Source organism: Anas acuta, chromosome 2 (assembly GCF_963932015.1).
Source record: "Anas acuta chromosome 2, bAnaAcu1.1, whole genome shotgun sequence".
NCBI classification, from domain to species: Eukaryota; Metazoa; Chordata; class Aves; order Anseriformes; family Anatidae; genus Anas; species Anas acuta.
Genome location: NC_088980.1, coordinates 30,524,348 through 30,536,634, shown reverse-complemented (window position 1 = coordinate 30,536,634; position 12,287 = coordinate 30,524,348). Strand labels below are relative to the sequence as shown.

General features: G+C 32.8%; 1 protein-coding gene across 7 annotated transcripts in view; it reads left to right on the top strand.

The window, feature by feature from the left end:
* AGMO (alkylglycerol monooxygenase) overlaps positions 1-12,287 on the top strand; it is a 250,511-nt gene that overhangs the window by 86,974 nt on the left and 151,250 nt on the right. For all 7 annotated transcript variants that reach the window (XR_011093792.1, XM_068674088.1, XM_068674084.1 and 4 more), the window contains exon 6: positions 11,651-11,717. Coding sequence is in view for 6 of the 7 variants with exons in the window: in XM_068674088.1 (XP_068530189.1) it covers positions 11,651-11,717 (67 nt within the window). In the remaining variant the exon portion in view is untranslated. The remainder of the gene's footprint in view (positions 1-11,650; positions 11,718-12,287) is intronic.

The following is a 12,287-nucleotide window of genomic DNA, read 5'->3' as shown; positions in this document are numbered from 1 at the left end:
TGCCTTTCATCAGTCATATTCTGCCACTAGAAGATGTAATAGTTTTCTTAATTTTTTTTCCAAAATGCAAGAGGATTTGTTAAGAAATGATCAATTTATCCTGATTTCTATTACTACTTATCAGTATTCATATTTCCTTAGGCAGAATTTGGGCCTATATTGACTAGTCAAGAATGTTTGGAAACCATAACTTCACTACTTTCAATTACACATCTTCATCCTTCAGAAAAATAAAATCTAGTAAGATACAGTAAAAACGCCTTGTTCTATAGTAATCGATTTCTTTTTTTCATCACACTGAATGTCTTGTGCACAATTTAATGTTTTATGAAAGAAAAGATACATGATATTTAAATAATAGGAAAGAAAAATTGTATGAAACTTCCTGAGGGAAGATATTTTATTTCAGTCTAGCTAGGTTTGAGTTTTTGCTGTTGTTGTTTAAAGAAATAACTCAAATTGAATTTAATAATTAAAAAGAATTATTGTGCTTTGCTGAACCTTTGTTGTCATGTTTCAGCCTAGAGCAAACATTCATAGCCAAAGTATGATCCCTGATATTTTCCCAAACTTTAACTTGTTGTTTCAAACAATGTTCAGAGAAGTTTCCTGTATTAACGCTTTGGCCTTCTTCAATATTTATAATGTCAATTCTTGTTCTTCTTTTCTATTAGAATATCAGGCATGGTCCATTTCATTTTAACCCAGGTAGCTCGTATATTCCTTCATAGACAGTATACCGAATCACAAATATCAAAAGTACCTACTTTTTGTCTCAGACTTCCCTAGTTCCTGTATATTTGGTAAGCTGTTGACCTTTTAGGTAAAATAGTACAGAATTCTAAACACTTTGAATAAGGATTATACTACACCATATTTTAATAGTAATAAAAGATCTTAAGCACCAAAATCAGAAGGGGCTATTGATACAGATAAAGAATTTCTATAATTGTTAAATAAATGGTGGGTATCCTAGTCTGAAAACAGCTGTGTGACTTAAATAACTATGTACTTTCATTTAACTGTATTTTTTCTATCTGATTGAATAGAATTCAATAGATAGAATTTCTGCTATCTGATGTCCATCTCTTTTGTATTTGTTTCTTCATTGCTTATCTGCATTATCACACTGTATATACGGCAATCTGAAATAATATCACAAATTGTCCAAAGACTTTTTTTTAAATCTCTGAATAACACTCAGGTACTGAAATAAATATAATAATATCTCATTTAAATGAGAAAGGAGAAAATAAATTAAAAAAAAAAAAAAGTTTTTTTTTTTTTAATTATGGATAAAGATAGGATCCCAATAAATCAAGAGAAAACAATTTTTGGATTTTTGGTTCAATCCAATCCTATCATGTCAATGGAATGAGTCAGATGTTGCCTTAAATGGACCGGGAGAAATTTTTCTATGACTAGACCATGCTCATCTAGACATCATCATGAGAGAAGTTAAAAAATAAAAAAATAAAAAATAAAAAGGCCTTTGGTCAAAAAACACTAAAAATCTAATTTTTCAAAAGCCACAAAATGTTTCAGGACTTTTAATGACAGACAGAAATACCCTATTTCAGTTTATTTTCACAGGTGATTCAGGTCTGTGGCTCATATTAAACTATATCCTTCCGTTATGCATTTATTACAACCAATAAGTTAGGTGCGTTTATAACCTGATAGACACCTGTGAAAAACAGAAATTAGTTTCTGTTGGTTTAGCTGTAATTTTTATGAGATGTCAAATTGTATTTGGAAAATATCAACTGAATCAATCCCTGTTCATATTAATTGTGGCAGTAGATTATTCCTTGTCTGTGTGATCTTTGACACGCATTAGTTTCTGTTTAATTTTCTCATTTAGGAAAAGACTGAAATCTATGCCCTTTATCATACTCACAGAATTCAGGTTTCTTAAGGCATCTCTTTTCCCATGTTTGTCTTCCTTCCTTACCAAAGCATAAAAAGTGCTACTATAAACCAGGAGTAACATGGGTGAAAACAGACAAGAAAGGAGTAGGAAACATTTTGACACCTTATGGAGGCTGGCAAAAGAGAATTGAAATCACTACAGAGGCCAATATTTTATTTTATTTTATTTTATTTTATTTTATTTTATTTTATTTTATTTTATTTTATTTTGTTTTGTTTTGTTTTGTTTTGTTTTGTTTTGTTTTATTTTATTTTATTTTATTTTATTTTATTTTAATCAGAAGATTAATTCAGTAAAGCTGATGCTTGCTGTGGAAGTATATAGTATTTGGCATCTCCCTGCCATTCAAAACCATGGGACCTATTTCCAAATCACAAGAGGCACAAAGAAAGCATGATTTTAGTAGGACACTCCTGTGCTGCATGCAGGTTAGCTTCTTTAGCTTTGACTTCTGCTCTATTTTCTTTAAAAAAAAAAAAAAGTGACATTGTGGAGGCTTCACTCTTTCATGAAAAGGAATCCTGTTTCTGGCACGAAGCCATCCACAGCCCATTGTCAGCCCAGATGTCAGTACCAGGTGAGATATTGTGGCTCAGTCCTGAAGTCCCTACCTCCATCAACTCTTACCTAGGAAGACAGCCAGATTCAGAAACATCTATGCTTTTTGAAACGTAAGTAGTCGATAAGGAAATTAGACAAGATGATTAAAAAGGCAAGTAACATTCATAAAAATACATACGAGTTTCTGTACTTATTTTAAGAAGCAGTACACCTGTGATTACTATATCAATATCAAAAGCTTATCTTGAAAAAACATATCTTGAAAATCTAGAGGACATATATGTCTCTTAAAGCAAAAACTATTTAAGACAAAAGTCCAATGGGTGGCAGTTGAAAGTATCTAATATCTTTCGGACAATGTGATAAATAAGTGACAGCATTAGACAATAGATAAGATATTCAAGTGGACAAAAAGTAACAATTTTAAATAGAGTTTACATTCCATATGAGGAAAACAAGCTTTACTATGAGAGTGGTGATGCACTTCAACATGTTACCCAGAGAAGCTGTGGATGCCCCATACTTGGAAGTGTCCAACACCAGGCTGGATGGGACTTTGGGCAACCTAATCCAAGGTTTGGAACCTTGGTCTAGTTCCAGCCCTGGTTGGAACTAGATGATCTTTAAGGTCCTTCCAAACTATTCTATGATTCTAGATTCCGTTATTAATTCCCAGGACAAATTAGATTGATCCTTTATTTTTTTCATATTTCATTATTCCATTTACTTATGCCAGCCTTTTCCACATTTTGTGCTTTGGTCTCATTGAAATAAACAAGAAAGGAATGCAGAAGAAAACATATAAAAAAGGTTTATTTAAAATGTTTTCAATAGCTTAGCAGTTTAAAGTGAATTTAGAAATCTGATCCTTAAAACTAAAAGGTATTTTCTTGACCAAAAAATAAGATTTTGATTTTAAAAAGTGTTTTAACAAAATTTAGTTGACTGTAATGTGTACAAGTCTTTGCAATGGGAAAATGATTTTGTTTTTGTGGCTATTTTGTGGAGTAGGAGGAAGATTACTCCTGGCAAGTAAAAAAATAAAATAAAAAAATAAAAAAAATTCCCAAGGCCATAAGTTTGCTAAGGTGTATATTTGTCCCTAATTTAGTGTACGGTGAATAGTTCCTATAAGGTCCATGAGTTCAACTTAATGTGTAGAACTTTTCTGAAAAAATAATAGTATAGAAGTGCTATCGAATGGATCACAATGGAAACCAAATATGATTACTGGACAAGATAAACGTGTTTGTTTTTTTTGTTTGTTTGATTGATTTTTGTTGTTGTTTTGTTTGTTTGTTTTTGTTGCTGTTGCTTTGTTCTTAAATAGTAAAAGGTAAAATCAGTAATCTAATGCATTGAGTATAGTTGTGAAATTGTAGTCTCTTGAATTTTTCACTAGAAATTCATTTTTAATTCAAATAGCATATGTCAACCAAATCTTTCATTTTCTGTATGCTAATATGTGGGCTCATTTAGTGAAAGAACAATCTTATTTTCTTTAATTCAGTCACTTAATTCAGTGCACTAATTGCACTTTGATGTGCCCTTCAAATCATAAACACACACCTCTGTCCTATTCAGGTTACAAAGGATTAATATAAATTCACAAGCCATTCATAAGACTTTTGCAAAAAATCTTAAAAAAAATCATAAAAAGATTGATCAGGGGTGAGATAGGCAGCCACAGGGGTGAGATTGATCAGGGGTGAGATAGGCAGCCACTCTCCTAGTGTGATATTTAAGATTATATCTGATAACAGAGTGACCCAGATGATTAATATGGGATTGCTAGAAACAGATCACATCATCTGATGTTCTATTGGCTTGTAAGAGCTGGATTTTCTCACTGTTATGAAGATACATTAAATTATTCTCATATGAACAGGAAATGAGCCAATCACTGAGTTGCATAAAGAAAAAAAATGTTTTGCAAAAGAAAGTTGTAGTCTCTTTCCTGATAGATGACAGTTGTTTTATTTATTTATTTGTTTGCTTTTATATTTATTTGTTTTCTTTTGTAAAGAAAATCATTGTTCATCTGCCACAAACTGAAAGTCAAGCATTTACTGTGGGAAGAAGGAAAGCAAATAATTTATCTAGGGAGATAAAAATACTTTAAGGAAGACAGGGCCTTGGTAGTACATGATACAGACAATAAAACTCAACCATGATTCTAAGAAGCAGATCTTACAACTTCAGTCCAGACTGTGTGCCAAAATAACTTAGTAGATTTTCTTACCAACCTAGAGGATGAAAGTCTTGTCATCATTGCACTTTCCAGAGAAAAGTGCAAAGCTAACATCACTAAGTGAAAATACCAATAATAAGTGCAAAATGTATTCCACTTTTCCTTGCTTCACACCCCCATTAAGAGGGAAAAAAATCTTTCTAGACATGTAGAGTATCTTCTTTTTGTTTTAAATAAAAAAGAATAACAAAAGAGAGAGAAAATAAAACATTCACAAGAGACCACAGTGCTCCTGTCCTGTCAAGTGTTGCCTGCACTTGAACACTATTTAATCACTGTTTATATAAAAAATATAGAGTCATGAGGCTTGGAGTTCTTTCCTTAGCACCTGTGACCTTAATGGTGATAAATGCCAACTTTACAACTTAGTAGCACCAGGGTGAACCTCCCAATTTAAACTAAATTTTAAAAGTACTCCTTAGACATTTTTTTTATCTGAGCCTATCTAGCAGTGCCCTGACATAAGTTTTTAATTCTTATCTAGCTTCTCTTTTAACTAAACTGCAGAATAAAGAGAGACTCAAAAATATCAAAGTCATTTAAATGAGCTTGCTTAGTACATTCAGCAGTTCACCATTCCGTGATCATTTTCATTCAAGAGCTATCTGTGCAGGGGAACTATTCCTTTCCATTGCTGGAGAAGGGTCACTTGTGAGGCAAGAAATGAAAAGTTTATGGGACAAGAATATAAACAGGAACTTGACTTGTCATCCTATTTATTAAGTCCTTGAGTTTGAGTGCTGGCTTCTGGTCCTAGCACCAAAGATTCTTCTTGCAACAGACAGATTATGGATCGCAGTAGTGGGTCTGATTATTATTAATGTCCCTGCAGAAATCCTAAAACCAAAAATCATATTCAATAATTTTATTTAGATGACTCATGTCAGTTGTGTCTGTGGAGAATTATGAAGATGAAAGTAAAATGAGCTACTTAGAGATGCAGCTTATTTCAGTACTTTTTGAATACTGCAGAAAAAATTAAACAACCTACTTACCAAGTAAAGTTAATAAAATAATGAAAGAATACCACAATAACATGGACATACGTTAGAGAGATCAAGTCCTGTACAAACAAACAAAAGATATTTAATTTTCCATCTCTTTAGCATTGTTTGCACATATTAACCTTGGGTTTTGCTCATAGCTTGTCCTTATTGAGAATCTATTTTAATCAGTTATGGCTTCAAAAGTAAAAGAAAATATGAAAGACATTTATTTATTAAAAACATAAGGTGTAGGATGCTGACTATACTTTTGTCTTTTTAAAGAGAAGGGTGAAAACAGCACTTGAATATATTTTGGTTTCTTTCAGGGCTGCCATATGATTTATTGCTTTCTGCCCCACCCCCAAATTTCCAGCATGTATTTGTCAAGCTGATGAAAAATACTGAAATTGTATAGCAATTCTTCTCTTGGATTTTGTTTGAAATCCTTAACTTGATATATGACTGAAAGAGTGGCTTTCTCTCTGCTCTGCTATTTGTAATGCTGCAATTAAAACAACCCATTAGTGATGGTTTTCTTTCATTTTAGTGGACAACCTGATTGAAACATCTTATATATCCTCATCTTTCCTACAAGAGCACTTCATTAGACATTTAAAAACAAACAAACAAAAAAGTTGCATCCAGCAGTTGAAAGTGTTAGCTGAAATACTCATCTCAGATGTCAATTTGATTCAAACCTTAACCTGTTTGAGGCATAAACCAATGAAAAGTGACAACGGTCACTGACTTCAAGATAATTTATTATAAATACATTTCTAAAGTTGATGTGTTTATTATATAAACATACGCTAAACTTGACTATACATTAAAACTAGGCTTTTACCTCCCATTCCTAAAATACAAATTTATCAGAAAATCATCCCCCTATGAAACTCTTTATGATCCCAACAGGCCTGATTCCTTTACCTTGTTTTATTTCCAAACTCTAAATATTGTTTTTTCGCTCCTCAGTGTGGAAATTTGGACACATCCATTTTACATGCTTACTGGAGTAGAAAACTGCCTAATCAGATAGGAAAACATTTGGCAGTGTATAAATCAGGGTTTGCCGAAGATTTCAAAGTGTGAAACTGAGCAGATGAGCACATATCCTAGGAGTTCTGCCTTTCCCTAGCTTCCCTGTAGAGATTTCACATGGCAAATATGATCACGAGGGCCATCTGTATAAATATGTGTGTTGTCCTGAATTAACACAGCAGCTCTATTGAGGAATGTTATTAGGGTCTTATTTTTAAATTTCCCCACCAGACTGTCTGAAATACAGATTTATGTACTGAGAATAAAAATCTTATCTGGATTTTGATGAGGAAATAATTCTAATACCTGTTTTACTACCAACTAGTCTAGCAAAAACCCCAAAGTTAAGTTCAGAGTGCTCCTTAGTGATGCTCAAGTGATGAATTTGTCTTCTCCTGTCCTAGAGATCAGTTACACTACAATATTGAAAGTCATGCTCTGCTACAAATGGCTTTTCATATACTTAAAAAAAAAAAAAGTTTTTATTTAGCAGTGGTTTTACTGTAACATTGCCTGCTCTACTCAGACGACATTCCTTCCTAACGTTCACGTTGAAAGAGCGTTAAGCAAAGATTCATGTTGCAGTGGTGACAGGAGGAGTTGTTACACAAGATGTAAAGTTTCCCTTGGATTTCATGTCATGATTTTTTCTCATTATTTAAACAAGAACTACATTGAAGTGGTGCAGGTACCAGGCAATATAGATTTCCCTTGGTGCTGACAAACTCTGAGACCGCAAATGGAGGCGCTTACATGCTGCAAGAGATATCGCATAATGTTCTTTTCCTTTATGTTAGGGATTGCTGTCACAAAGGAAACATCTTTATATAACACTACTATAGAAAGAAATATTTCTCATTATATATGAAGATCTCATTATATATGAAGATTTGACTTCTGACATTTTTTATGCAGTAATGTGTGGAAAAATTTCTAAGGCTGCAGATTTTATCCTGTCTTGTTTTTCAAACTGCTCTTGGAATCACTACAAGTGTTCTCATAATAATTCTGCTTTATTGTTTAGAAATACCTCGGTGTAATAATGTAGGAATATGTTGCCTGTTTTTTTTTTGTTTGTTTGTTTGTTTTTTTTTTTCCAAGAAAAAGGAGGAATATTTTTCAAGAAAAAGGAGGAATACGTTTTCAGGAGAGATCTTATAGGGCTTTTATGAGTGATTTACATAAGACACCTATCAGATTCACAGGTATTTTATCAAATCTATTTGTAAGGTTTTGTCATTTTTTATTTTCTATTTATTTATTTATTGGCTATGGGGTGTTAAAACATAAACAAAGCAAATGGGCAAAGAGTTTTGCAGGAATGCTGCAGTTCATCTGTGGGTCACTGGCATACTAGCTGAGGTGCACATGATGTGTTAACTGAGAGGAAAAATTGGAGGCAGGGCTTGATTTAGAACACTAGGTGTCTGTATCTAGGAGACAAACACAAGCATAGCCCCTCTCTCCACCTCCCCCAGCCATATTAGTCAAAATACTGATAAAATCATACTTGATTTTAAGATAACTAAGATAACTGCAAGGTGTTGATATAGACAAGAGTATTTTATACTCACAAGTAGACTCCTTTTTCTTTCAATAGTATGAATAGGATTTGCAGTAAAGTCAATAGGGATATGGGGCGATGACATTTCCAATATATTTTTTTTTTTAATTTTGAAACTAGTTTCCGGTAAAATGATCTGAAACAAAACTTACGTGGATTGTTGTTACACCACATTAAATCCTGTTTTGAGTGAATCCCTACAAAGTCCAGTCCTTTCACTGTGATTTCAGTCCTTTTAGCCTCACATAACAGGGTCATAGAGCACAGAATCTTCCCTGGCAAAAATTGTCTTATTATCCTACCCTTCACAATTTACTCTGATGAAGGATCTGCTCTAGGAGTTTTACCTGGGGTAAGATGGTAGAAGATGGAAAAATTCAACGAAAATCAACAAAAATGATCTTCACATTGTGGTGCTGTAGGAGGCTTCAAAATCCACCTTCACAGAGGTGATATATTTCTCCTTGTTGGAATGAATTACGGCCCTTTGGAACCAGAAGTTTTTCAGTTATAACAGCTTTTTTCTTCTATTTTAGAAATGTTCAAAGTATATAGGAGTAAACTTACTGATAGCAAAGAAAATTTCTAGAAATAGCATCCCGTACCGTTTTAAATACCTGGTGGAAATGTATTTTTGATGTGTTTTAGCCAAAGTATTGATTTCTGTATTGCTAATTTCAACATGCTGGATCTTTTTTTGTCAGGTACAGAGTACTGTGCCACCTCTGATCTTAAAAGTCCTGTGGTCATCACTGTTATCTCAGGCAATATTTCTATCACTATGTGGCTAATATGTCGCTTAATGGAGGTAACCTTGCTGAACCAAAGTGGGCCCAGGCATCAATCACTCATGATGCTGAAGGGAAGATGTTTCAGGAAACTTAAAATTGTCACCACCCCCAGAAAAGACTGTATGGTGGGCTCTTCACTTTTAAGTGGATGAGATACATTGCATTTTCCAAAGAAAATGCTTTCTCTAGGATTAGCCAGAAGTATTCATTTAAAATTGTACTAAAACTCCAGAGATCCTCAGGGAAGCTCAAAATGTAAAGTTTAACTTTATCATACCTAAGTATTATATGGATTTTCAAAAGAATGACTTTTAATTTTAAAATACAAAATTAATCAGGTGGATATTGAATACTTCAAGGCATTCATTCTGAGGAAATTTTATTATAATTTACTGGTAGGCTAAAAGTGAAGACTGCTATCTCTTAGTGATTCTCTGCACTCCTGGCACAGATTTAGTTTATTTTTACCAAGCAAACGTTGTTTAAATATTTAACTAAAAATATACTGAAACCAAATAGGTCAAAGTTAGGTGTAGTCTTAGAGATAAATCCTCATTCTCTTAGGTGTTGGACTGTAGTTAATTCTAAGACATTAATCTCATTAAATTAATTTAGTGGTTACATCTCACATACAAAATAGTGGGATTTTCTGCTTGAGAGAGGAGGGAAATTAAGCTAGCGTGAATGATGAATTGTTTCTCACCTTTATGTGGTCTTTTAAAGCTTGAACTTATTTTGAGGGAGTACTGAGAAATAAAAATGGCCCTATTTATGTTGTCCTTGGCTTCTGATTAAAACAAAACAAAACAAACTTGTCCCAGTGTTCTGCTTTTCCAGCCAATGTGTGCAGGATTTTGAGACAGATGCTCCAGATGTTACAGTTCTCTCTGTCTGAAGAATCTTCTCATTTCTATACTCCTTTCTTTACAGAAATGTTCTGCTTAACCTGATAATTAGAAGTTACTTTTATGTTATGAAAGACAAATATAAACAAAATTGTTTATTAATTTAATTATTATATTTGCTTTATTCACAAAGATTTAAATTCATGTGATGAAATGTCCTGTGTCTACTTTTTGAGTTCAGATCTACTTTCACTTGCACAAGTGGAACTGAAAGTAGACAGAAATGGAACTGGTATCTTTTATAACTTTTATCAGTAAATTTTATATGAATAAAATCTTTGTATGTTTAGTTATTTAAAAGAACAGGCCTACTCTCATGAGTAATGAGTGGCTGCCTATCTACTTAATGTGTTACCTGCCAATATTATCTCTATTTATGTATTACAGATAATTCTTTTCTACAGAATGAGTATTAAATTTATAATTATTATTTATTAAGTGGTAGGTTCTGCTTTGCTTTCTAAGGTATAAGTGTGTAAGTATTTTATTATTTTATTATTTTATTTTATTTTATTTTATTTTATTTTATTTTATTTTATTTTATTTTATTTTATTTTATTTTATTTTATTTTATTTCTCTTTTAACTGTAAGACATTATGGTCATAACCAGACATGGCAAATAGATGCCATTTTGTGATATATTCTGACCACAAACACTTTTTACTCATCCAGTGATTGCATCTATTTTTAACTGATGGTTCTGTGTTTTGGATTAAGGAATAGTGGCTACGTCTGGGTATCCACACACTTCTATTGAGCTAACCAAAGCAAAAGATTTGAAGTTAATGCTAGCTTTCCTCTGGCTCCATAATACAGGCGAATACCTTGTAGCACAAAACCCTGCTCATACAAACTTAACTCATCAGCATTTTATGACAATGCTTGAATCATTGGAGTGAGTTTATGGCAATAGATGTTTTCTGGTCTAAAAGGATCAAGGCTGGATTTCTGTCTGTTGAATCATTGACTTAGCTTGCAGGTTCACTATGAATTTATACTGGTCTCAGTTGCCGCTGCTTCTTATGCCTCTAGCTCATGTGAGTATTTGTGATCATATATTGGATCAGATTCAGGAACTGATCCAGTTAAACCAATTTAAAAAAAAAATAAAAATGTATCAGTTCCCTAATGAGGTTTGTTGTGCCGCTTCTGCTTGAGTAAAGGAAGGCTACTGACAAGTAATCAAAGGTACTGAAGGAAGAAGAAGTGGTTGTTTCTAGGTCAGTTCCAGCCATTTTGTGAGGCAGAGTGTTCACATCTTAAACAGTCACACTGGATCTTGAGCAGTGCCAATGGATATAGATAAATATTGTGAGTGAAGTGATTTGTGTAGAATCATGAACTAATAATAAAATATAAAAAGAAAATATGATGTTTGATCAAGAAAATATGTATATATTTTAACTTTTATTTAACTAGATTTCACTTTTTTTTGTTGCTGAAAATTCTTCTAGCTCACACAGTGAAAAGGTTGAGGCAAAAAATTTGCATTCTCATCTTCTGAGGCAAGTCTCCCAAAGATAAACATCTTCTATACGCCTTTCATCCTCCTCTTTTCCCTCTTTCCTATTGATTTTATACAGTATTTTCAAACTTATGTAAACATTACTTGTTTTCCAGGTTATCACCAATATTGGTCCTTTGGAGTGGATTCTTAACACGCCCAGTCATCACAGAGTTCATCATGGTACGTGTTTTTTACATTTGAGATAAATTACTAAGCAGAAATTAAACCTAGGTAACATGAGATAATTTGAAGATTTTGAACAAAGTAGTTAAACACTTGCAAATATGAGAAATGATAGAAAAATATCTCAACTTCCCTGACTGCTAAAACATGATCATCTTGTTGATCAATAACAGATGCTCTTGCATTCAAATTCAAACACTAAATATGCAAAAATATGTTTTTCTTTTTGAAGTAGAGCTGTTTAATGTTTTAGTGGAATTTAGTTCCAACTGTCTGAATTTTTTAAAAATATCACTTCACACTTGTACATGACAGCTGATATGACTTTCCATCAATATTCAGAACCATTAAAGACAGTACGAAACATCTAAATTTGATTAAAAATTCCAATGCATCATAAAAATGCCATGAACATAGCTGTGGAATAAGAGTGGGTTTCATAGATGCCATTAGCTCATTCAGTGTGCATAGATAACAAGGAGAAATGTAATAGTAGCATGGAAGAGTAAAATAATTTGAAACAGACTCAAATGCAGTCATATGTACAGAGGATGTTATTAATATTTA